This window comes from Zalophus californianus, chromosome 16 (genome assembly GCF_009762305.2).
Source record: "Zalophus californianus isolate mZalCal1 chromosome 16, mZalCal1.pri.v2, whole genome shotgun sequence".
NCBI classification, from domain to species: Eukaryota; Metazoa; Chordata; class Mammalia; order Carnivora; family Otariidae; genus Zalophus; species Zalophus californianus.
Genome location: NC_045610.1, coordinates 2,869,085 through 2,895,613, shown reverse-complemented (window position 1 = coordinate 2,895,613; position 26,529 = coordinate 2,869,085). Strand labels below are relative to the sequence as shown.

At 52.2% G+C, this 26,529-nt stretch overlaps 1 protein-coding gene across 4 annotated transcripts; it reads right to left on the bottom strand.

Annotated features, from left to right (window-relative positions):
• Nucleotides 1-4,733: 4,733 nt before the first annotated feature.
• Nucleotides 4,734-26,417, bottom strand: CNTROB (centrobin, centriole duplication and spindle assembly protein). 4 transcript variants are annotated; one of them, XM_027626219.2, is made up of 19 exons: nucleotides 25,261-26,417; nucleotides 24,297-24,381; nucleotides 23,998-24,079; nucleotides 23,377-23,533; nucleotides 22,360-22,476; nucleotides 22,025-22,141; nucleotides 21,578-21,676; nucleotides 20,212-20,448; nucleotides 19,720-19,866; nucleotides 9,892-10,025; nucleotides 9,365-9,490; nucleotides 9,024-9,186; nucleotides 8,040-8,298; nucleotides 7,044-7,180; nucleotides 6,760-6,823; nucleotides 6,411-6,584; nucleotides 6,137-6,269; nucleotides 5,589-5,661; nucleotides 4,734-5,378 (listed from the first exon to the last, which is right to left on the bottom strand). In XM_027626219.2, the coding sequence occupies exons 1-19, from the start codon at nucleotides 25,531-25,533 to the stop codon at nucleotides 5,253-5,255; spliced, it is 2,703 nt and encodes a 900-aa protein (XP_027482020.2). In that variant the 5' UTR covers nucleotides 25,534-26,417; the 3' UTR covers nucleotides 4,734-5,252. The 4 variants fall into 4 exon arrangements, with proteins under 4 accessions (XP_027482020.2, XP_027482021.2, XP_035580550.1 ...); XM_027626220.2 differs by having other exon boundaries at nucleotides 4,734-5,366; nucleotides 25,261-25,533; XM_035724657.1 differs by having other exon boundaries at nucleotides 24,293-24,381; nucleotides 25,261-25,398.
• Between the last annotated feature and the right edge of the window lie 112 nt (nucleotides 26,418-26,529).

Genomic DNA, 26,529 nt, shown 5'->3' with positions numbered 1-26,529 from the left:
CCTGGCTAGACCATAGTACGGAGGTAGTTGGTCAAACATTCTTCTAGATGTTGCTGTGAAGGCATTTTTGAGATTAACATTTAAGTCTGTAGACTTTTTTTTAAGATTTTATTTATTTGAGAGATAGAGCGATAGAGCACAAGCAGGGGGAGTGGCAGAAGGAGAAGCAGACTCCCCGTGGAGCAGGGAGCCCGATGCGGGGCTCCATCCCAGGACCCTGAGACCGTGACCTGAGCCGAAGGTAGACGCTTCACCAACTGAGCCAGCCAGGCACCTAAGTCTGTGTGGCCTTTGAGTAAAGCAGACGGTTCTGCACACAGGAGGTGGGCTCATCCCAACAGCTGGAGGCCTGAACAGGGAGGCTGGCCTCCCCCCATGCACCCAGGAGCTCTGGCCGCGGCCCGCAGCCTTAGCTCTGACATAGCAACTCTTGCCCCAGTCCCCAGCCTGCGGCGCTACCCTGCAGATTTGGGACCTGCCAAGCCCCTGCAATTGATGAGCCAATTCCTTAAAATAAATCTCTCTCTCTCTCAATATATGTACATATTTATTTATATATACACACACATCCTGTGGGCTCTATTTCTCTTGAGAGCCCTAATACAACCTATAAATATTCATGTGCCATATTTACCCTCATCAAAGACTTCCCAGTGCAAAAAAAAAAAAAAGAAAAAAAAAGCCTTAATATCATGCTGCACACAAACACTTAATTTGTGGCTGTTGGTCGTTCTTCCTCAGTCAGCCAGAAGGCAGGGGTGATAAATTATTATCAACATCAGCAGCACCGACTTCCCGCCCCGATGTGGCAGAGCCCTGGGCACTGGGTCCACGCTGTGTGGTTAAACCGCGCGGTTAGCAATCCTGGCTTTAGAGCCCGGAGCCAGCCTTAAATCATGTCTGCGCAGATACAAGGAGACGTTTTGTTCACTAATTCCTGACTATTTGAGACATTATATTAGAATTTTAAAAGAGAACCCACATACGCGGTAAAAACAAAATTCAAACGGTAACAAGTGGTACCGAATGAAAAAGTCTCCTAATGAGAGCAGTTCAGAAGACAAGGGGGTGCCCAGGACACCTCCTTTTTTTTTTTTTGGTTGGTCTCGGCCCCCCAGTTCCTGACACAGGGATCTTGAAACCCTCGTAATCTCCCCAGGGGGCACGAGTAGCTTTCCTTCAACTGAGGTGGCTCTGGGTGGGCTCCCGGGTCACTCCTGGTGGGGACTGAGCCATGATTGGAAGCTTGGAGTTTGCAGCCCACCCCTCCTTCCCCCCATTCTCTGTCGAGAAAGTCTGAAAACAGACTTAGTGATCTACCATGTGGACATGATGGAGCCCCCATCAAAATCCCAGTAGTATGGGGTTTGGGGAGCTCCGAGCTGGGTGACACATGACACACGCCCCCGTCCCCCAGGGCAGAAGATCCCATACATCTTCACTGGCAAGTCATCTGCATCCATCCTTTATGATATCCTTTAATAAACGGGTAAGGGTACGTGTTTCTCTGAGCTGCTCTAGCAGATTAATCGCAGCCGAGGAAGGGGGCGGTGGGAACCTCCCGTTTGCTGTATCAGATAGCAGCTGTGGGCGACCTGGGGACCCACTCACTTGCCATGGGTTCTGGAGTGGGGCGGCAGTCTGGTGGGACCGGGTCCTTAACCTGTGGGCTCTGACAGTGTCTCCAGACAGATCGTGTCGGATTTACCTCGATCCTGGGGAAATCCTGGAATCAGCCACTTCCCCAGGGAGCCCTCCTTCCTTTTTCGTACAGCATGGCATTTACAAGGCAAGAGCCAGATGCTAGGAGTGTTGTTAATGGGGTTATTAGGGGTTGATCTGTATCCCTCCCAAAAGATATGTTTACATCCTAGGCCCCAATACCTCTGAATGTGACCTTATTTGGAGGTAGGGCCTTTGCAGATGTGATCAGTTACAACGAGGTCGTGCGGGATCGGGGTGGGTCCCAAACCAACAATCCGTGTCCTTGTAAGGCCAGGTGAACACGCAGCACACACCAACGGTACGTCTACTCGTATTTCCGTCGGATCTGTATGCATGGCAGACTGGGAGTCCACACTGACACACTCAGTTTCAATCCACCACCACAGAATTCCAATTGCCTCCCTTTCCGTGTTTGTAAATCCTTTCTCCAAGAGTGAAAATGCCAGCTCCCACTATCCACGATGCCACCGCACGGTCGATCCCCCCACCCCCCGTATGTGACAGTCCGCCCCCCCATCCTCCCTCGCCCTGCGTCTGCCAGCCCTGCTCGGACACCCGCCCCGCCGTCCGGCCAGCCCCTCGCCTCCCGCGCCAAGCCAGGCCGCCCCGTCGGGGCCCCTTCTCAGCCCGTTGGGCTCCAACAGCAACCCACGCGGGATCGGACTGCTTGTTTTCAAACTTTGCATACATAGCGTGCTGTGTCTCTTCTTCTGCAATCTGCTCTTTCCACTCGACATTATGTGTGCAAGATTCCTACTGACGCGTTTCCCTTTAGGTCCTGCACCGGCGCCGCTGTACGGCGCTTCGTAGGTGAGCCCGCCTCCGTTTACAGGCCTTGGTCGTTCGCAGGCTTCTGCCAGGACCTTCTCGTCCTGGTCTCCTGGCGTGCGCCCCGGCAGGGGTGTTTCTAGAGCCCATCTTTAGGGATGGAGTCGTCTCGTCCTAGAGCGTGGGCATCATCCCCTTCACTAGACAAAGCCAAAACGTTTCCCAAAGGGGCCTGCTGGTTCTCTCCTGGGACCCCACCAGCGGAGTGCGAGTGGAGTTTCTGCTGCTTCACCTCCTCGGTGACCCTGGGGCACTTGACCATTTACGTGTGCCTGCCGAGTGGTTTCACTGTCTGCACACTCCGGGCTGATGACTGGCAGGGGCCGTCTCAGCCACTGTCCCCACCGCCTCCGAGGCGGGCGCCCCTCGCCACAAGGCGGACTGCTAGTGGCCCACCCCGAATCCATCTTTCCTTCTTCCCCGGTTCCTGCATCATAACAGAGGTTAGGGCTGCAAGCACGGCAGCCAGCCCAGCCCCGCTTCCGACTTTCCTGTGACTCAGGTCTTGGCAACGAAACATAAGCAATGCTGATGTGTGGCATTTCCAAGTATGGGTCTCAAAACATCGGGCCTGGCTCTTCCCCCTTCTTGCCAGCCCAGAGTCCCACGTGACCACGATCTGGCTTCTAAAGCCACACAAATAATGCCGCCAATCTGCAGGGAGCCGAGCAGCGGGACCGAAGAGCCCGAGACCCTAGGTGACTGTAAGGAGCAGGGCCACCCGCTGCTCTGGACCGTTACCAGGGAAGCACACTTCACCCCAGAGCCAGTGCACCTCTGGGTTTTTTGGATGTGGAGTGTAGTCTTCACCCCAATATTTTCCACCGCCCGAACCCCCCACCCCCACCCCCAAGGGGCTGTGGGAATTCTCGGGGGACAAAGTCCCACGTGTCACCCTGTCCACACTAAGTGAAACGTGAAAGCCTGCACCCACATCCTCCCTGTGTGGGCATTTCTAGAACTCACAAATTCTTTCATTTTTCCCCCTTGGAATATTCCCAAGATGATTATGGAAGGAAAAAAGGGGGGGGGGCTGTTTCTTTGTGGCCTTTCTCCTTCTCCCCAGCCCCTCCTTGCTTTTCATGTACACTGTATTTTCTAAAAAACTGACACTTTCTATAATTAGCTCACCAAATGGTTAAACCAACACTGCGTCCCCTTCTGATTTCGTTCTGGAGAGTTGGGCAACGCTCTCCAGACCGTCCTTCCCATCAAGAAAAATGTAGGCCATGTTGACGGACGGTGGCAGGTTGGAACCCAGGAGACGACAAGGTAGGACTCGCTGTTCATCCGGCTGGCTTTGTAAAAATGGCATAAAACGATCTCGTAGCACTGGTGACCGCATGCCACCAAATCACAGAGTTTGGTCAAATTGGTTTTATGCACTTGAGGTAAAAAAGAGCAAGGTGAACGTGTTCCTAGGTGGGCAGAGAGACAGACAGGGCTTGGAGAGTGTCTCTCCACCAGAGAGCGTAGCCCTGAGCGTGGGCACCGAGGGCCAGAGCTGGTCCCAGGCGTTCATCTCCTCTCCCTTTCCCTCCCCTGGGGGCTCCAAAGTTTCTCTGTGGTGGCAGCACACAACACCCACGCGTTTGCTAAAATGAAACACTGAGGTATGTGCTACCGCGTCTATGCTGGGCCTAACCAAGTAACTGGGGGGCAGAGAGACGGGCCCCTGTCACAGAAGACACCCTGGGACGGCCAGGCCCCTCAGAGCCGTACCTGGTGTCCTCGCCACCTGCGCTGGGCTCCGAGCTGGAGCGGACGCGGGGCCCAGGGTGTCGTCCTGTAGCTGGACCTCAGCAGGACTCCTGGCTCTCCGCGTTTGTGCAGGGACACTGGCGCCGTCCTCAGCTTCGCACACGGGCCGGTTCTTTCTTGTTCATTCTGGTGAGTAGGAGGATGGCAGGTTTTGTAATGATGGCTGTTTTTCTTCCCTCCGGCCAGCAGTCTGGTCTTTAACCTGTGTCTCACCACCGCCGCGTGTCTGCCGGGCACTCAGCGCCCTGCCGATGCAATCCGCAAGCTTCACTTGCCCTTAAGAACCGATAATCTCGGGGCGCCTGGGCGGCTCAGTCGGTTAAGCGTCTGCCTTCGGCTCAGGTCATGATCCCGGGGTCCCGCATCGGGCTCCCTGCTCAGCGGGGAGTCGGCTTCTCCCTCCGCCTCTCCCCCTGGCTTGTGTTTTCTCTCTCGCTCACTCTCCCTCTCTCTCTCAAAATAAAAAAAAAAGAAAAAAAAAAGAACCAATAATCTCCCCAACAACCAAATTTTTACTCAAACTCTTTATACGATAATTTACTTTTATTACAAGTTTGTTTTCTCTGATTATTAACTAATACATGCTTGTTTTGGAAAATGTAGAAATACAGAAACGTATAAAGAAAATTAGAATCTCCCATAATTCCACCGCCAACCACGGCTAATTGCTCTGCACGTTCTACTCTTGAAACACTGAACCTTAGCGCACTGGAACTTCTCAAACCTAGCCCGAGGCGGTCTTTCTTCAAAGCCTTCGCGTCTTTTCCACAGAATAGAAAATGGGAACGTATAACGTAAAAAACATACTCAACCCGAATGAGGTTTCTTTACAAAGTCGTTTCCTATAAAATCTCCATTTTCTCAGATACCTAGGAGTCAGAGACTTGAATACAGACCCTCGAGCGTTTAGTAAAAGAAGAGTAGAAAGGGCAAGGGGCTCATCTCCAGATGCCCCCCCGGCTCCTCGTGCTGCCGGGGGCAGGGTGCCCGCCTTTCCTGCGAACTGGAGGTCTTTCAGTCTTCGGGGCTGGAGCGAGGCGGCGAGGGAGCACCTGGGAGGGGATCTGGGGTGAGGAGGAGGAGGGGGAGTTGGCTTCCCGGCCACCGCAGAAAGGCACCGAGCACGAGGGGGCCACAGTCAGCCAGCAGAGGGGAGAGACCGCGCCGCCAAAGACGCACAGGAAGCAGGGGTCGGGCAGCAGAGAACAGAGCCGGCCGGGGACCAGTCAGCAGGGGCCCTTCCACGCCCCCACCCCTGCCATGCTATCCCTCACCTCTTTCCGGGGGATCTCACCCAAGCGGGAGTCTGTGTTCCTTCTGGGGACAGTATCCCCTCGGCTGTCCGTCCTGCCACACCAATGGAGGGATGAGGACGGGGAGCTGCCCCCCCCCCCCCCGCCCCACTCCCCATTCCGTCTCTTGGGAGGAAGAACAAACGAGACGGACCTGGGGATCAAACAGGAAGAGACACTGGCAGACTCGCTAGTGAGTTATACCAGGAGGTCACAGTCCTAGATTCGGAGTTCTGAGCCGCAGGGTAAAGAGGGGAAAACTAAGGTAGGAGGACATGAAGACACGGGGGTGGGGTTTGCAGGTGAGGAGATGGACACTAGAAAGGAAGAGACCAGAGAGGGGCGGGAGCCGCGAGGGACCGAGGAAGTGGAGACCATGGGCCACTGCTCCCCGTGCTTCCGTCCCGGGGCCAGAACCACGGAGGCTTCCCGGCGGACCGTGGACCGCACCCAGCCCGCTCCTCCCGGCCTGAGCCGGGCCGCCTGACCCCCGCCGTTCCGCCCATCCTCCCTGCCCTCCAGGCTGGTACCTGCCCTGTTCCTGCCTCTTCAGGTAGAGCAGCAGGTCCTCGGCAGGCAGCGCCCCCCAGCCCCGAGCCTGGTACAGTTTTAAGAGCTGAGACACAGCCATCAGCTGCCCCGCGGGAGCCAGCCCGTCTCCACCTGCGAGGCGCGTGGGGAATGCCGGTCACCCTGGGGCCCCGGCGCCACCTCGCTGGGAACCCAGAAGGGCCTTCAGTCCCAGGTACCGGCTCCGCACCCAAGACCTCCCGTCTACATTCTGGGAAGCCAGGGCCCACGTACCCCTCTCTGGGGAGCCACCGCTGGGAGCACTGCTCTGGGAGTGGCTTGAGAGAGGCTCGTGCACCCGGAAAAGACTGGACGCCATGGCTAGGGGCACTTTGGTTTTATGAACGGGGGGTGGGAGGTGTGGCACGTGCGGGGCTGCTTCCTCCCAAGACGGGCCAGCCAGCGGACCTAGCAAGAGGAAAGAGGTGCGAGAATCAGGAAACAGGGCCAGAGCCCAGGACACCCCATCACCCAGCCCTTGTTAGGCTTTACGACCTTTGCCAGCTCCCAGAGGTCTGCTCCGGACAACCAGCTCCCACCTTCCCCACGCCCGGCCCCAACCTTCTGCAGAGTTGGCCCTCACCAGACTTCGGGGGCAACAGATCAACAGAGGGGGCCTCGCTGTTCTGGGGTACCGTCTCCAGCAGCTGCGGGGACAAGACAGTAAGGTTCCCGGAGGACCGGTCAGGAAAGAGACCTGGGTCTGGGAGGGAGGCAGAGGCCGGGGAAGTTCCAGAAGGGGCTTACGAGACAGGAATCAGACAGACTGGGACAGAAACTCCAGTCCTGAAAGGGGGTGCAGCCGCAGGAGGAGAAAATGAAGACGGGGAGAAGGAGGTGAGGAGGGACGGGTGGGCCCTCTCTTACCTGGTGCAAAAAATGCTTGAGGCCCTCGAGCTGGGAGGGGGCCGGCAGCCCCTGCTTGAGGAAGCTGTCCCCGTCGGACCCAGGATCTTCCTCAGGGAACGGCCGCTCCGGCCTGTGGTCAGGGTGGAAGTCCCCGGCTGGAAAGTGAAACGGGGCCGCGTGTGTGTCGTAGGGGAGGGGAGTCCTCCCCAAATCAAGCCCCCAGATGCCAGGGAAAGAGGCCTATTAAATACAGCAGGGGCATCCCAGCTGGGAGAAGTCTACAGCAGCTGGAGAGAGAAGGCACAGCTGAGTCCTGAGAAGTCTGCGCAGGAGGGGCAGGCTGTGCTACTGGGACTCTAAGCAAAGAAATCCCACCACAAACTCCCTAAAGAACAGAAAGCAACGTTCAGAATGGCTTGGGACTAAGAGACATGTTCGGGCCCTCGTTCTCTTTAACTGTAACTACATGATTTTTACAGCGAGAGTCGTGACGTAATCCGTCCCTCATTCTTCCCTGGCCCCGGGCTGTGAGGTCTGCACCACACAGAGCGCCGCCGTCCACCCAAGTCCCTGCTGACCGAGCCGGGAAACAGCCCTGCACCCAAGGAGCGCTCACCGACCCATCAGAGCGCCTCTCCTCGAACCGGACACCAATGTCTCTCTACGGCTGTCCACACTACCGGCTGGAGCCAGTGTCCCAGCTGGCCAAACCCACGTGCCAGCCGAGGTGAGGACAGCAAGAACCTGAGAGCGCGCGCTGGGCTACCAGGGAAAGGAGCTGCGCAGGGAGGGGCGGTGGCAAGAGCCCGCACGGCCCCGAGGCCGGTTCTCATCACCCCAGTGACATCAGACTCCCATGAGCTCCCACTCCCTTTATTCGAACCCTGCTCCTTGGACCTTCTGGTCACTGACACGTCTGCGAAACTAACTGCTTGAGCCCCACACAGAGAGGAGGTAACAGGGAGCCCAGGAGCGCATACGCGGGGAACCCCAGTGACGTGCGGCCCCAGTTACCCGAGGATGAGGTGAGGCCCAGCTTCGGCTCCAGGGGCTGGAAGGAGTGCTGGCTCTGGAAAGGGGGCCCCAGCAGGAGGCTGAGGTCTGGGGAGGGGCTGCAGAGGACAGGTGGGGCTCCAAGCGCCTCATCCCCCGCTTCCCGGCTCTGCTGCAGGACGGGCTTCAGGGCCACGGCCACGGGAGGCAGAGTCCACAGCCTCCGCTCCCCCTTCTCTGGCTCCTGAGGCCCAGGGCTGGGGGGCCTGGAGGTAGGAACCTGGGCACACGAGAGGCAGAAAGAGGATCATGCTCTGTGCACGTAAAGACCCGAGACAGGACGCAGACGCCTTGATGCCACGTTTAAGGTGACAAGTGAGTAGAAAGTCCCGAGGAGGGGATCTGGTAACATCTACCATCTTCCATCCCATTTTATAATGCGTATTTTTGACCTCACGATTCCATCTCCAGAAGCCTGACAGATAGGCTTGCACAAGCACATCTGTGAAGGATGTTTACGTCCGCTCTGTGCGTGGAAGGCGGACCTAGAGGACGACTCTGGTGTCCACGAATAAACACGGGGCTGAACGAGAAGCTGTGCGGCCACGCACGGGAGGCCACCCCTGGGGCCCAGAGCAAGCGGGGCAGGGGACGACGGTGAGCACTTCCCACTGCACCCCTTTCCGAACCGTTGGGATTTCCTTTTTTACCATGTGCATGTTATTGTCTTTTCCAAAAAAGATTTTAGCTTAAAATAAAAACTGAAGAACCACGAGGAGGAAGTGGAAGGTGCCACCAGAACAAGGCCAGGGTGAGACTCCTCTCGGGCTGGGGAAGGGGAGCTGGGCCCCGCGGCCGCGGCCGGCCTGGGCGAGCGCGGTGACCACGGCGGAAAGACCGCCCTCGACGAGGCGGTTCTTCAAGGAAGCACACGGGGTTGCGTCCCCCTAACGCGGGTGCTAGGACCGACCTCAGGACCAGCCGCGTTCGAGGGATGATGCCTACCAGGGGGTTCGGAGGCAAGGTGGGGGCGCTGAGCAGCTGGCTGGCCTCCTCCCAGTGGGCGTGCAGCATGGCCTGGAGCCGCTCCACCAGCTCGGCCCGCTGCTCCTCCAGCTGCTGGTGGCCGCTCTGCAGCTCACGCACGCGCGCCTGCTCCCGGGCCAGTCTGCGGAGGGTGGGAGGGGGAGACGGCAGAGGGGAGGGCGGCCTCTGAGGCAGCGGGCCTCTGCGACCATGCAAGGGGCAGGGGCCACTGCGGACGCGGACAGGCCCCCAGGCCCGGGTTGGGCTCCACGCGCGGGAAACGGACGGAGGCCTGAAAGGGCCGCCGCAGGGAGCTGCACCTGAGCTCGTAGTCCTGAGCCACCTGCTGCTGCCTTTCCTCTCGCTCTGCCAGTTCCACCTTGAACTGAGCCAGCTGAGTGGACAGTTCCTGCTGGTGTTGTCCATTCAGGTCCTGCAGCTGCTTCCTAGGAGGACACGGGTGAGGAAGGAGGGCTGAGTCTGGAGACCAAAGTCATCAAATGGTAAAGGGCCAGAAGGTGCCCCTGGCAACGGGCGAGAGCGCCTGGCCAAGGCACAGCAGGGTTCGGGAAGCAGCGAGGGGACAGAGCGGGTGTCTCGGGACCGGGTCCCCAGGGGCAGAGACTGAGGTGAGGATGTATGGGATAGTGGTTCACTGAAGCAGCATTTCCAGAAAACTACTGGTAGGGAAGAGGGGTTGCGGGCAGGGGGCCTGGGAGGGGCAGGAGAGGGGCAGCTCTGTGCCGTCCCCATCGAGGCAAGGGCGCTGGGGACTTGGACCTGAGGGCAGCCAGGAGGGAGCCTGTGGGCTGGAGGGACCCGAGAGGATCCGGAAAGTGCCGGGTACCTGTGATGCTCCCGCAGGGAGGCCGCCTGCTGCAGGCTGCTCTCCTGGGCCTGCGCCAGGCGCTCGCTCACCCGCTGCTCCAGCTGCAGGGTCATCTCTGACTGCAGCTGGATCCGCTGGCTCTCACACCGCGCCTGGGGGTGAAGGAGGGCGAGAGCTAACAGCCCCGTCTGCGCCTGATTCCTGCCCCAAGGACAGACGGAGGCTCCCATGCGGGACTCGGCGGGACTCGGCGCTTCACAGGCGCGTGAAAGGAAAGGTGGCGCTGAACCAAAGAAAAACATTTAGCCAACAGCAGTGGTAGAGAGGAGGAGCCCATCTCTAGGACACGCAGCGGGCGTTCCCTGTCCCCTCCTCCCAAAGCAGGATCGGGCTGCGTCCGGCCTCTTCTTTCTCACCTCACAGGCCTTCTGCAGCTCACCGAAACCTGATTTCCCCCTCCCAGGCCTCCAAGACAAAGAGCTAAACTTCCAAGTCCCACAGTGATGATTTCTCTTTGTCTTCTGAGGCCCCCTGCAACACCTGCCGCCCGCGTCAATCTCCTCCGGAAGAGCGCGCCTCCCTCACCCCTGCCTCGCCAGCCGCCAGCCCCGTGACCTCGCGCCCCCTGCTCCCTGGCCGCAGCCCACTGCTCTTGCTCCAAGTGCCCGGAGGGGCCGAATGCTTTCCTGAGTTCTGTCCTCACGCTACTCTCTGACCGCGTACTAACTAGCATTCCAGGTCCGGGGCACGGGTGCTTTGACACGTGTTTAATAAACACGGAGCATTGAGGCTATATTTTTTCTTACCGTTTATACCTTAAAGCACTTTTTTAAAAAATATTTTATTTATTTATTTGAGAGAGAGAATGAGATAGAGAGCATGAGAGGGGGGAGGGTCCGAGGGAGAAGCAGACTCCCTGCTGAGCAGGGAGCCCGATGTGGGACTCGATCCCGGGACTCCAGGATCATGACTCTTAACCAACTGAGCCACCCAGGCGCCCCTTAAAGCACTTTCTAAATCTCTCGCTTTAGCTGGACTTTAAGCCCACACACCCAGAAGCCTCCTGAGTAAGTGCACTTGGCTACCCCTCAAATAAAACACATTCAAAATTGAGCTCATTTGGTGTTTTCCGCTTGAACGTTCTCCTGTTCTGTTTCTTGCCTTAGCTAATGGCACCACTCCCCACTGGAACGCCCACGCTACCTGAAACCCTGAGTCATCCCTGACCCCTCCTGCTTCCTTCCGCCACCTTCCTTAGGGTCGTTCCTTCTACTTCCTCAACACCTCCCGATCTTACTCCTCCACTCACGACTAGGGTAATTCAGTATTATCTCACGTCTACCTGATCTCCTGGCCCCTATTCTACCCGCCACCCTCTCTCACGTTGGCCACAGTAGATCCTCCACTTTGTGCCTGAGTGAGTATTCTAAAATACAAATGTGCTCAATTTTTTCCCTTGTTTGAGACCATCTGAATGCCCCCATTGCCTGAAGAACGAAGTTCTGGCTGCTTGAAATGGCCTACACGGCTACCCACCCACCCCTCTCTCCCATCATACTAAACTCTTCGTTATTACACCAATGCTTTTGTTTTTTAATTTTTAAAAATTGTGGTAAAAGAGACCACATAATATAAAATTTACCTCCTTAACTACTTTTAAGAGTACAGTTGAATAGTTGTTAACCCTATTCACATTCCTGTGCAGGTCTCTAGGACTTTTCATCTTATAAAATTAAAACTCTATACCCACTGAACAGTCGCTCCCCATTTCCTCCCACTCCGGCCCCATTCTAACTTCTGCTTCCTGATATTGACTACTCTAGATAGCTCATTACTTAAATTCTTCTAGTGTGAAAGTTAATATATACTCCCTCTGAGCCGGCGACAGCACTTTAAGGAATCTATCCTATAGATTTATGTATAATGATGCTCACTGCAGCGCTACTTTTAATAGTGAAAAAGCTGGCACCAGTGCACATTGCTCATCAGAAGGAAAAGGCTTAAGAAAACGACGATTCACCCATTCACTGCGACATTATACAATTCTTCAAAATCACGGCGTACATCTATCTACACGTAGTGGGATTACGGGACGTGGAAAGGTATTTACATTAAGAGGTAGCAAGTAACAAGTTGCAGCAAGTGTGTATGTTTTTTTTAAAGCAGCCACCCACGGGGGCACCTGGGCGGCTCAGTCGGTTGAGTGTCCGACTCTTGGTTTCACCTCAGGTCATGATCTCAGGGTCCTGGGATCGAGTCCCACGACTGGCTCCGTGCTCAGCCAGGAGTCTGCTCGGGGTTCCCTCTCCCTCTGCCTTCCCCACTGCTCCCACCAGCTCGTCCGCCCTCTCTCTCAAGGGAACAAATACATCTTAAATAATAAAGCAGTAACCCACAAACTCAAATGAAAAGATCCTGAAAGGACATACACACAAAGGGGTGTGGTAAGGAAAGGTAACCAAGACTTTCTACTTCTGTATTATTCAAACTTGCCTTACAGATAACTTTTATAAATCTTAAAAGTATTTTTAAACTTCTTTGGGAACCACCCAACCATGTTGATGTTGGCTCCCTTCTTTGTCCATGATATTTACCTCCAATAAATTCACTTTGATTGAAATATGCATGTTATAATTTCTGAAGTAACCCCAAAACAAACAGAAACTTTAAAACTAGCTGACAAAAGAAAATGAGAAAAAAGTAATGAATCTAAAAGATGACAAGAAAGGAGAGAAAAATAAAGATTAAGTAGGTAAGACAAAATAAAATCTAAAGTTGAAACATAGATCCAACCATAAATAAATAAACTGAATATAAAAGAATTTGATGCTCCAATTAAGAGACAAATATATAAAGGCTGAAACTAAAGATTACAAAAATATTTGCCAGGCAAGCTCTACTTTAAGGAAAAAGCTTAAAAGAATATTTTTAAAAAGGTTGGTGTAAATGCACTAACATTATATCATTAAGCAACAAGAGATTCTAAGATAAAAAGCCTGAAGAGATAAAGGGAGTCACCTCATATGGATAAAACATCCAATTTACCAGGAAAGATGTTATCAATTTTTAAATTTATATGCTCTTAACAACGGCCTTAAAATGTGTAAAGCAAAAATTGACAGACTACAGGAGAAATAGAAAAATCCAGTCAGTGAGATTTTAACAGAAAAAAAATCATTAAGGAAACAATGATTTAAATAGCACAATTACCAAACTAGACACACATACAAATAGACACATGTAAAACAACAATTCACCCAACAACTCACCCAATTCACCCAACAACTATAAGACACATATTTTCAAGCACACATGAGACACTTAGAAAAATGGACCATATATTAGAACAGAAACTAAGTATCAAAAAATTTCGGGCGCCTGGGTGGCTCAGTTGGTTAAGCGACTGCCTTCGGCTCAGGTCATGATCCTGGAGTCCCGGGATCGAGTCCCACATCGGGCTCCCTGCTCGGCGGGGAGTCGGCTTCTCCCTCTGACCCTCTGCCCTCTCGTGCTCTTTGTCTCTCATTCTCTCTCTCTCAAATAAATAAATAAAATCTTAAAAAAAGAATTTCAAAGAATTTAAGTAACAAAAATACTATATTCTCTCATATTTACCAGAAACTCAGGAGTGATGGGGGCAGGGGCAGGGAGAGAGGAGCAGGGAGGTCCAGTCCAACAGACAAAATGTCAGCTGGTGAATCCAAGCGTCATTCATTACACTATTCAAGCAACGCTTTGTTAAGATAGAAATATTTCAAAACAAAAAGTTGTGTGGAATACACATAAGCAATTTTTTAAAAGACCATGCTCTCTAATCACAAAATTAAGCTGTAAATCAGTAATAATAAAAACAGAAGTAGAGGGGCGCGTGGGTGGCTCAGTAGTGAAGCATCTGCCTTCAGTTCAGGTCATGATCCCAGGATCCTGTGATCAAGGCCCGCATCGGGCTCCCTGCTCAGCGGGAGTCGGCTTCTCTCTTTGCCCCTCCCCTGGCTTTCTCTCTCTCTCTCGTACTCTCTTAAATCTCTAAAATCTCTTCTAATATCTAAAATCTTAAAAAAAAAATAAGTAGAGGGGCACCTGGGTGGCTCAGTTGGTTAAGTGGTTGACTCTTGATTTTGGCTCAGGTCATAGTCTCAGGGTCGTTTCAAACTAAACTAATTAAATAACCAAACACATACATATATATACATACATACACACACATGAGAGATTTTTCCACCAAGAAAAAGATCTCACATGGGAGGTCTGAGTTCAAAGAAAGCTAGAACAACAAAGAAAATAGTAAATTATGTGGATACCTCTAAATGAATATTGGCTTTACAGAACAATATTAATAAGGTCCTATGGTGGTTTTTTATTTAAAACAGAATTTAAAAACTGATGTCATGGAAAATGGCAGGGTAGAAAACTGCAAGAGTCAGTCCTTCTGCCAAAACATCCATTGAGATGGGGAAAAAATATCAAAACCCACTATTTGGGAACTCTGGAACCTGAGCAGATACTTAAGCGAGCAGGAGAGTGCTTGATGAAGGCGGAGGCTGCTGGACTTTGGTACAAGAGCTGGGGATGTGAGCCTGCTTCCATCCCCCAGCCCTTGGCCCTCTGCAGCCACAGGAATGGTAGCCCGGGAAACTAGAGAGACTGGCTGAAGTGAGCGTGGGCAGTAAGGACCTTATCCTCCAAAAACATGGGACTGGGCGTTTTGGACAGTTTGGCAATTCCCTGAGGAACCAGAGCAAACAACCACCTTTTTTTTGGGCCCCTGCAGATGCTTCCCTGGTAGCATCAATCATAAGATTTAAAGACAGGGTGCCTAGGTGGCTCAGTTGGTTGAGCAACTGCCTTCGGCTCAGGTCATGATCCTGGAGTCCCTGGATCGAGTCCCGCATCGGGCTCCCTGCTCAGCGGGGAGTCTGCTTCTCCCTCTGACCCTAACCCCTCTCATGTGCTCTCTCTCATTCTCTCTCTCTCAAATAAATAAATAAAATCTTAAAAAAAAAGATTTAAAGAGACATATATACTCATTTGAGAGAAGAATTCAGACACTTAAGAAAATCTCTGTCAACTCACAGGCTAATCAAAGAGATAACAGAACAGAAATGTCAGTCACCACACACAACAAGAAATAGAGACTGCAAAAACAGTTTGAAAAAGTCACTATACAAATGGATGGCTGCAGGTATCAAAAAAAAAAAAAATCATAGCACATACCCTCCCCAGTGTCTATCACCCAGCCACCCCATCCCTCCCACCCCCCACCACTCCAGCAAAAAAAAAAAAAAAAAAAAAAAATCTAAGGAGAGAGAGAATATGATTTCCAGAATTACTACATTATAATAGTTAAGACGTCTAGTTCTCAACGACAAATTACAAAACACAGAAACAGGAAAATATGACTCATTCAAAGGAAAAAGAGAATTAGAGGCGCCTGGCTTGCTCAGTTGGTACAGCATGCAACTCTTGATCTCAAGGTTATGAGTTCAAGACCCACGTTGGGTGTGGAGAGTACTTAAAAATAAAATCTTTAAAACAAAACAAAAAAAGGAAAAAGATTTGACAGAAATATTTCCTGTGGAAGCCCAGACATTGGGATTACTAATCAAAGACCTTAAATCAACAGTCTTAAATATGCTCAATGAACTATTTGGACAATAAACTAAATGAAATCAGAATAATGTATGAACAAATAGAAAACATCAACAGAGACAACAGAGACATAAATTATAAAAAAGAACCAAATAGAAATTCTGAAGCTATAAAGTACAATCGATGATATGAAAATTTCACTAGATACCACTACATACCCCTATTTCACTATATACCCCTATTGAAATAACCAAAATCCAGAACACTGACCACAACAAGTGTTGGAGAGAATGTGGAGCGACAGAAATGCTCATTCATTGCTGATGGGAATGCAAAATGGTGCTAGGACTCTGGAAGACATTGTGGTGGTTTCTGACAAAACAAAATGTACTCTTCCCATACAATGTAGCAACCACACTCCTTGGGTATTTCCCGGAAGGAGTTAAAAACTCAGGTCCATACCAAAACCTGCACATGGCTGTTTACAAGCTTTATTCTCAACCGCCAGAAATTAGAAGCAACCAAGATGTCCTTCGGTCGGCACACAGATATATAAACTGTGGCACTCCAGACAGTGGAATATTATTCAGCACTAAAAAGAAACAAGCTAACAAGCCATGAAAAGACGCAGAGAAACTTAAATGCCTATTACCAAGTGAAAGAAGTGAGTCTAAAAAGGCTACATATTGTAGGATTCCAACTATATGACACTCTGGAAAAGGCAAAACTGTGGAGACAGTAAAAAGATCAGTGGTTGCCAGGGGTTAGAGGGGGGAAGGGATGAACAGGCAGAGCACAAAGGATTTTTAAGGCAGTAAAACTGAGTGTGACACTATAAAGGTGGACACATGTCATCATAAATTTGTGCAAACCCATAAAATGTACAACAGCAAGAGGGAACCCTAATGTAATCTATGGACTCTAGGTGATAATGACGTGTCGATATAGGTTCATCAATTGCAATGAACGTTCTACTCTGGTGGGAGATGTTGGTAATGGGGGCAGCTACGTATCTGTGGAGGTAGGGGGTATATGGGAAATCTCTGTACCTTCTGCTCACTTTTGCTCTGAACATAAGACTGCTCTAAATAATAAAGACTATTTTAAAAGTTTCACCAAAGGGGCTCAATGGCAGAGTTCGGCAGGAAGAAGAAAGGGCCAATGAACTTGGCAACAAGCAACAGAAATTATCCAATCCAATGAGCAACAGGAAAAAACAATCAAGAAAAATGAACAGAACCTGAGGGGCCAGTGGGACATCATACCAACGGAAGCATTAGCAAAGTCCCAGAATGACAAGAGAGAAAGAACAGGGAAAAAAAAATCCCCAAAAACAGCCAAAAACTTCCCAAATTTGATAAAAGACATAAATCTACCCATCCCCAAAACTCAACAATCTCTAAACAGAATAAACTCAAGGAGATCTACACTACGACACATCATAGTCATATTGTCAAAAGCCAAACACGGAGTGGGGCGCCTCGGTGGTTCAGTTGGTTAAGCGGCCTACTTTGATTTTGGCTCAGGTCATGATCTCAGGGGTCATGGGATTGAGCTTGCACTGGGCTCCAGCTCTGTGTCAGCTCCATGTTCAGCACAGAGTCTGCTTGTCTCTCTTCACCTGCTCCTCCCCTGGCTCATGTGCACACTCTCTCTCTCTCAAATGAATAAATAAAATCTTAAAAAAAAAAAAAAAAAACCAAACACAGAGAAAGGAGCAAGAGAGAAGCACCTGGTCACTTAGAGCGCCCATGTAAGAATAACTGCCAATTTCTCATCAGAAGTCAGAGAGGCCAGAAGGTGGTGGAATGACATATTTCAAGTGCTGAAAGAAAATCACCTGTCAAGTGAAACAAAAAACAAAAACCTTCAAGAATGAAAAAGAGGGCGCCTGAGTGGCTCAGTTGGTTAGGCGGCTGCCTTCGGCTCGGGTCATGATCCTGGAGTCCCTGGATCGAGTCCCGCATCGGGCTCCCTGCTCGGCGGGGAGTCTGCTTCTCTCTCTGACCTTCCCCCCTCTCATGTGCTCTCTCTCTCAAATAAATAAAAAAAATCTTAAAAAAAAAAAAAGAATGAAAAAGAAATTAAGCCATTCTCAGAAAAACAAAAGCTAAGAGCATTCATTTCTAGTAGACCTGACCTACCAAAAAATGCTGAAGGGAGTCCTGTGGGCCGAAATGAAATGAGATGAGACAGTAACCTGAAGCCATATGAAGAAATAAAGAACCCCAACAAAGGTTCCTCTGTAGGTAAATACAGAAGCCTGTGTTACCGTACTTTCAGTTTGTAACTCCTTTTTTCCTGTAGGATATAAAAGGCAGATGCACAAAACAGTACCGATAAATCTGCGTCAATAACACCATGAAAGTGGAGACGCACAGATGTACAGGGACAGGGGCTACACGCTATTGAAACTAAAGTTAGTATTATTCAAACTAGGTGACCATTACTTTAAGACGTTAATTGTAATCTCAAGGGGAATCCTTCAGAAAATACCTTTAAACACGTACAGAAAAGGAAAAATGAAGAGAATCAAAAATGGTGCATAAAATATTGATGAAATACCCCCCAAAAGGCAGTAATGGAGCAACTGAAAACCAGAAACAAGTAAGATGTATGGAAAACAAATAGTTAAATGGCAGAAATCAGTCCTTCGCCAGTAATTACTTTAAATGTAAATGGATTAAACTCTCCAGTTAAGAGGCAGGAATTGGCAGAATGGATTAAACAACGAAACAAAACATGATCCACTATATGTGGTCGACAAGAAACTCACTTCAGAGACAAAGACACAAAAGCCTCTTAAGTGAAAGGATGAAAAGAGCCCATGCAAATAGCACCCAGGAGAGCTAGGGTGGGGGCTAGATTATCATTAGACAAAATAGACTTTAAGCCAAAAAAAGGTTATATCAAGAAGACATAACAATATAAACATCTGTGTACCTAACAGAGCCCCAAAATATATGAAGACAAAATGGACAGACTTCTTGAAGGGAGGCATGGACAGTCCTACAGTAATAGCTGGAAACATCAACACCTCCCTTTCAATAATGGATAGAACAATAAGGAAATCGACGACCTGAATAACACTAAAGTCAGGCACTGGATCCAACAACGAAATGAACAGACAAAAATCCTTGCCTTCAAAAAATGCAGAATGTAGTATATCAGGAGAAAAATTCAAACAGGGAAGGGGAGCGGGGATTGTCAGAGGTTGCAGATCTCACTCAGTGGGGTTGGGAAAGACCTCACTGAGTCAAGAGTAGTTCTGTCCCTCAACTATCATCTATCACACTACTTGAAGAATGTGTGCGCTAGACAAACTCCCCCTCTAGCTGGTGGCTCCCCGTTGGCCAGGACAAGTCCCCGCTCCCAGCACGGAGCTTCCACAGTGGGGCTGCCGAGTAGACTCCGTGAACCAACGCACACCCAGCCAGCACCAGTCTGGAGGGCTAAGGCAGCTTACGTGCCGATATGGAACTGTACTAACATCTCTACCCTCGGCCCTCCACAAGAAGTTAGTTTCCATGTGGTCAGTCCGCCAATTCCGCGGGTGAGGTGAAAAGAAAAAGGAGGGTGTTCTTCCCAACACTGGCCTCGCTAAACCAGAAACGGGGTGCGTCTCCTCACGTCCATCATTAATAAGGAAAGTCTCTCGGGCTGACTTGCTCTGGGAACCTCAACAATGTGCGCTTAACACACAATTCACACACACAGTAGTCCCCGCTCCACGGTTTTGCTTTGCGCAGGTTCAGCTATCCGTGGTCAACCGTGGTCCGGAGGCAGGCGATCCCCCTTCTGATGTGCTGTTGGAAGGTCAGCAGCCTAACGCTGTGTGCTCACCTCCTTCATCGCCCCCCGCGGGCACCTCCCCATCTCTCATCCTCACCAGAAGACGGGTGGGCACATGACAGTAAGATGTGCTGAGCGAGAGACCGCATTCACGTAACTTTTATTACAGTCTGTTGCTCTAAGTGTTCAAGTTTAATACGAGTTATTGTTCATCTCTTACTGTGGCTATTTCATAAATTCACCTTCACTGTAGGCGCAGACGTACAGAAAACACGCAATACGTACAGGGTTTAGTACTACGCGCGGTTTTGGGCACTGTATCCCCCGTGGATGAGGCAGAAGCCTTTAGGGGTAAAAATTCTGGGAAAAAATGGCAGTGTTGGCATGACTCCCAAAAGGTCCCCGGGTCTCAGACCTACTTGTCCTAACGAGGAGGGCAGCCTCGGGCACCTGCCGCCACCTGACCTGCACCAAGCTCATCTCCAGCTGCAGGGCGTCTCGCTCTCTCCGAGCCGTGTCCAGCTCCCCTTCCAGCCGCCGCACCTCCGACTGCACCAGCGTGAGCTGCTGCTGGGCCTCCCGCGCCACCTGCGCCTCCCTCTGGGTGTTCCCCTGGGAAAGGAAACCAAACTCAAGTGTGCGCCTCCGTTCCTGCCTCCTGGTCACCTCCGTTCCCCAAGCCATCGTCCCGCACCCTGAAACCCAAGCCGTTACTCTCCCTCTTCACACCTGACTATCTGCTCGGCTCTGGGGAATCTCACTCTTTCTGCCTTCCGGGTACTGGCTGCCCCCGGCCCTGCCTGCTGGCCCCACAGCCTCCACCTTGTCCCCCCCAGACGGGTCTTCACTCTGCAGCCCAGCCCCCCCACCCGCCTCCCCATATTCTGACCTCCCATCTCATTCCGTCATTCTGCCCTTCAGCTGTTGCCCATTCCCCAACGGGACAGCCGCTCTCACCTTCTCCTTTTCCAGCTGAGCGTGCACCTCCTCCTGCAGGGCCCCGTGGCGCTCCTGCAGCTCGCGCTCTTGCTGGGCCCAGGCCTGCCGCTCTTCCTCCAGGGCCAGCTTCAGCGCCTCCAGCTGTCGATGCTCACTCAGCTGCCCAGCCCGAGCGTCATCCCGCTCTTCCTGCAGGGCCCGGCACCGCTGCTGCTCCAGCTCCAAGCTCAGGGTCAGAGCCTGCCTCTCCTCCTCCTGGAGCCCCAGGGAAAACCAAGATCCTGAGCAAGCCCTCAAGAGAGCAGCAAGCTGCCCCCTTACCCCCATACGCTGCACCCGCTGAGAATTCTGCCCGCTAAAAAACAAGAGTCGACAAGCCCACAGGACTGTGACATGGTAAACAGGAGCGTCTGTTCCAGAATTCGGTACATCTGGGCTCAAATCGGTTTGCATCCCAGCTGTCACTCACTGTGTGTTCATGTCTAGGGCCTACCTTGTGAGGATTCCAGTAAAAAGCGCACAGAAAGCAACTAGCACAGTGTCTAGCACATAGTAAGCACTCAATACACAACACCTGTCACTATCATCCTCAAAAGAAGCTTCACAAAGAGTAGAAAATCCAGCCTCTGATCATGAACCAGCTGGCCAGCAACCATGACCGGCGCTGTTGGATCAAGCCTGTGAAGGGGCGCCTGGGTGGCTCAGTCGGTTAAGCGGCTGCCTTCGGCTTGGGTCGTGATCCCGGGGTCTTGGGATCAAGTCCCGCATCGGGCTCCTTGCTCGGCGGGGAGCCTGCTTCTCCCTCTCCCTCTGCCTGCCTGCCGCTCCCCCTGCTTGTGCTCTCTCTCTATCTCTTCTGTGTCAAATAAATAAATAAAATCTTTAAAAAAAAAAAAAAAAGCCTGTGAAGATGACAAGTAACAGCGTGCATGTCGCAAGCATGCATCATGCACACAACTGAGTTCCAGGCCTGGCTGCTAATTCATATGAGTAATCATCTTATCATTTCAGCAATAAGAAACCCGATTAAGTCTCACCCCATATACCTTTTCTGGCTCTGCCCTAGACCAGAGATCCCAAACCTGGCCCGATGCAGGGCTCGATCCCAGGACTCTGGATCATGACCTTAATGACTGAGCCACCCAGGCGCCCCTGCCCTCCCCCCCCCATGATCCATGATTCTAATGAGGCAATGATTTGCAGAGTCTCTCGAGCCAACTTGGCGGCTGAGCCCGGTCTGCAGAGGATCTAGTAGAATGAGTGTTCTAAGGGACACATTTGGGGAAACACTCCCCTGGTGCGGCTCCCACAACCCACCGATGGCCCACAGCCCCTGAATTAGTTAGCAGCCTCTAGTGGAATGGACCGAGCCTGGCATTCTCACCAGCGTCTCTCTTTCCCGTTGCTGCAGTCTGGCACTTTCCTGCTCACGATTCAGGGCCTCCATGGCCTCGGAAAGGCTTTGCTCCAGGTGGGTCACTGTCTTTCAGGGACAGGGGAACACGGGACAGAGAAACAGAGGGGAATCCCTGCAGGTTATACTTCAGAAAGCTTCAGCGATAATAGACTAAAAGTGAGACCTAACTCAGTGACTTGGGGGCCTAAGAGAAGACTACGTGGTGTGAGGAAATCTGGGAAAACATGGATGATGCAAGTCTGGCAGCAAAAACAGTGAAGTGGGGGGGAAATGGGGAGAAGAACAGCCAGGCCGGTGACTCCTCGAGACTGAGCTCAATCTGTTAGGGACCCGGATTCAGAGCTATCTGGACTCCCTTCCCTCTATCGATCTGCGTGCCCTAGGCGCTCATGCCATCCGATTCAGGTTGCCCACCTCCTGCTGCTTGCTTCTGGTGAGCTCGGCTGCCTGGCGTTCCTCCTGGAGCCCCCGAAGCACCTCTGCCCGCTCGGCCTCATGACGGTTCCAGCCCTCCACCACTCGGGCCAGGGTCTCAGGAGAGGAAAGTCAAATGGAATTTCAAAGTAATTTTTTTGCCCTCTTTCTGCCCGCAGGGGTGGGGTCAACAGCCACCTTCTCCCAGGGGTCAGGAACCCCCCCCCCGCCACAAGCTCCTAGCGTGAACAAAGAAACGCTGGTAAGCCATCTCATTTTTACTATTCCTTGGTGCCCCCCCCAAGGGACCCACCCGCATTCTGCTACCCTGGCACCTTGTCCAACTGTTCGATCATGGTATCTTTCTTGCGGTCAGCAGTCACAGCCACAACTAACTGCTGTTGAAGCTCTAGCACCCGGGTCTGTAGGGTCTGAATATGGCGCTCACAATGCTGGGAAGGAGGAGAAGAAGTCTGGGTGTTACTATCCCTAATTTGACCAAAGCATCAAACTTCCCAGCACCTCTTGGCGAAAATGGGCTGGAGACAGGGTGCCCAGGTCCCAGGAACAGAAGAGGTTTGGAGAAGAAGGATCAGGAACTCGGGAGCAGGAATCTTGAGGCCCAAGACCTCTACCAGCTCAGGAGACACGGGCTTAGCTTCCAGGCTATTCCATTTCCTGGATCTCTGGGGAGAAATTTCCACGGAACCTTCTGGCAGGAGACCAACAGCCCACACTTCACAGAGTGGGAGGCGACTCGTGCCTAAGCAGCTCACTGGGCACAGTGAAGGTTGGCAAGGAGAACACGGCAAGGAGAAAGGAGAAAGCCTTTCATTCAGGCCCAGGCAGCTTCAAACAGACGAAGAGATGGTTCCGAAAATGACAACACAACCAACGACTGTAACCTCTCCCCTGCCTAGTCCGCCTCTCTGCCCCTTTCAGATAAGCTGAGGTTTGCAGAAATAAAGTCCGTCGTATCACCAGTAGCTATAAAGCCTTCACACAAGCCAGCAAGGTGTGCTGTTCATTCACCGCACGCTTCTGGAGCGTTTCCGTGTGCCAGGCACATTCTAGACAGTGCTGAACAAGATAAGGTCTGACCCTCATAGAGCTTAGATTTTAGAGGGGAGAAGCACACAAGATATATCAGACTATGATAAGCTATTACCCGAGGGACCCGAATGCCCACCCGGAGGAGAGGTGTGCATCGCAGACAGGATGGTCAAAGTCGACCTCCCTGAAGAGCCATCTGAGCAAAGTCTCAGCTTACAGGCCCTCAACCCTCAGCCCTTCCCAGTACCCAGCCTATTTCTAATCTTTGCTGCTTTCAAAAGGAAGCCTTGGTGACTCACCTTGCGACGGGTGTGTTCGGAATCCAGTGCATCTCTCAGGCCCTGGAAATCCGGGGGATTGAGGGGGGGCCCCGGCCGAAGACTGGCATAGCGGGGAAACAACTCCTCCAGGGCTTGGGCTGAGCTAGATGGAGATAAGCCTTGCAGGGGCCGGGTGCTGAACAAAGCAGGCAGAGAATATCAGGGTGCGGAAAGCTTTCGAGAGCCCCTAGTCCAACTGTGACACTCTACAAACGAGGAAACAGGAACTCAGAAGGAGCAAGAGACTTGGCCAAAGTCATAGAGCTAGACAGCACTCAGGTTCTGTGATTCACTCCACAGTGCTCCTTCTTGTCTACCACACTCCCAGCAGTAAAAGTCTTAGCAGAAACAAGCCAACTCTTCTGGGGGAAGAAGGACCAGAGGTGGGGAGAAAGCCAGGTACTAGCCAGCAGATGGCCACAGTCCTGAAGGAGTAAAGGGGACAGAAGCCAGGGAATAAGGATGAAAACTGAAAGCTAAGGAACAAGCACCTTAGGTCCCTGGGAGACAGAAAAGCAGGAAAGACAGAACTCAGGCAGAGAACACTGCCTCTCCGAGAAGACAAGCCAGCCAGCTAGAAGAACCCCAAGGGGAACTCACTGAAGCAAGGTGGCTGTGCTGTCACTGTCAAAGGAGTCGTCTTCTCGTCTCTCTGAGCCAGGACCCGGAGTGAGGGGATCCCCTGCAGGCAGCCAGAGGGACCCCCACAGCCAGGGTCAGGTAAGGATAGGAACCCTGTCTCTTTGAAGATGAAGAGAGGAGAGGGCCTTTCCTTTCGACTTCACCCACTCCTCCAGCCCCTCTCCCAAAGAACTGGAGCCTTTCCTCCTGAACTCTCTTGTCTTGGACGCCTTCCTTTCTCCGCCTTCTCCCACCCCTTAAATCTGGGTTTAACTCACGATAGGCCGTATCCCGGGAGTTTTGGAGCATGCTCTGGAGTTGACCCCGAACACTTTCCATCTCAAAGATATGCTTGGAGCCATCCTAGAAAAAAGCAGCATGGAAATCAGATGCAACCCGAATGATCTTATGTTTTACACACTGCCAGGGTATGTGGCATCTGGTACCCCCTAAAACCCAAGAGTTTTTACTCCAGCACCTGGGACAGCCAAGAAAACTGGAACTGACCCAAAAAGGGTTGAAACTCAAACGTCTACAGAAGCCAGGCACATAGTGTAAATAAATTAATTGGGCACATTAAGACAAGGCTGGGGCGCCTGGGTGGCTCAGTTGGTTAAGCGACTGCCTTCGGCTCAGGTCATGATCCTGGAGTCCCGGGATCGAGTCCCACATCGGGCTCCCTGCTCGGCGGGGAGTCTGCTTCTCCCTCTGACCCTCTTCCCTCTCGTGCTCTCTCTCTACCTCATTCTCTCTCTCAAATAAATAAATAAAATCTTTAAAAAAAAAAAAAAAGACAAGGCTGGTGAGGATCCTTTGCCAGCTAGAGAGGAAATACCTCAGCTAAAGACTGTAGAGTCCGTGGCTATCAGTCTTTCAAACTCTGGAAGACCTAACCAGTCTGCAACACTAATAACCAACCTCTCCGTGACATGTGTAATCGATTAGACCGCGTCTGAATAATTGACATGCCAAAGTGTAAACCATACAATCAAACTAGCTTTGAGCTGGAAGGAGCTTAGCAAATTTTGCTATCCTTAAGTGCCTAGTTCTCTCTTGAACTGAAGAAACCTTATCCTCACTTAGTGCCCAAGTCCCAGTCAAAGCACAGCAACCTGTCCCTTGGTGCAGGTATCGCCACATTAGGAGTTCAGTCCAACAACAGGAGTTCAAATCTCAGCAATCTTTTTTTTTACGACCTCCCATTCCAAGACCCTAGAGGTACCCAAGACACACCTCTCTCACCTTTTTCTTCGAGTTGCTCTCCAAGCCAACCGACAAGCTGTGACTCAACTCTTGGGCCAAGCCATCTAACATCTCGTGGGGAGGGAGGGAGGTGGTGGGGAGGTACAGCTGGGCTCGGGCGGTGGCCTCCGCCTGACGACTGAGATGCAAAGAAGCATAGAGCTGGGAGGTCACCTCAGAGGATACTTGGTTCAGCCCAGGGGCTTCTGATGAATCACTCAGGAGATCCTCAGCCCGGAGAGGTGAACTGGGGCTGGTAGCTGATGTCGCCATGAGTACAAGCACCAGACAACTGCAGACAGCAGAAGTGGGAACTCCTGGTCCTGCTTTAGGAGATTCCAGGGGGGGAAGTGCACCGAGAAAGAAGATTTGGGGGAAAGGAGGAAGACTCCAAGCCAAGGATCCTTGGTGAGTGACGGTAGGGAGGCTTTCCGGTTAGAGGAAAGGTTTCCAGCGGTTCCAGAGGCCATGGGAGAGGGCAAAAGCATTTCCTTCCACGGCGCGTGCGACCGGTGGAAAAGGAGGGTACAGCAAGGAGGGGGTGGGGACAGAAGACCGAGGGGCGACAGCCCCACTGCAGTTTCCCTGGAGTGCTGAAGACCAACTTCTGGCACAGGCTTTTAAATTCTCGCACCCAGAACCTGCAAACTGAATCGTACCCAACCCAAGAGCGGCCTGGTTTCCCTCCAGCAGTCTTATTTGGCCCTCACGGGGCCCGGGTCTCAGGACCCTCACGCTCCCCACCTCCTCACGCCCGTCGCCATGCACCTGTTCCACCCACCGTCAACCCTCCTGGGTATCCCCTCCGACCGCTCCTGGCAAGAAAGCCATAGCAAGGCTCCTCAGAATCCGCCCCCCCGCTCCGTGCTATCCCAAGAGAAACTCTGTGAACGCTCGGCCACCCCCTCAAAGTCGGCCGCCCTCCAGCCTAGCCCGAGATCCTCCACCCGGACCACCCTGGCAACTCCTCGCCACACCGCCAGACCTCCGCCCCGCTCAGTTTGCCAAGGTGTGGCCCAGGGATTGTCCCCCTCCCCCGAGCCCCGGTCCGGGAGACCAAGGACCCCTGCACACCCACCCTCGCCGCCTTCCCTACACTCAAGAACCGTTGGCAGCCTCCCGCCCCCCGTCCGCAGCCCCGCCTCGCTCGCCTGGATGACGTCACCAGCCCAGCGCTCTCCCTCGCAGGCGCCCGGGCAGCTTCTGGAGCCCGGGAGCCCTAGACGCGCGTGCGCGGCGCCGGCGGCACGGACTGGCTGAGGGAGGCAT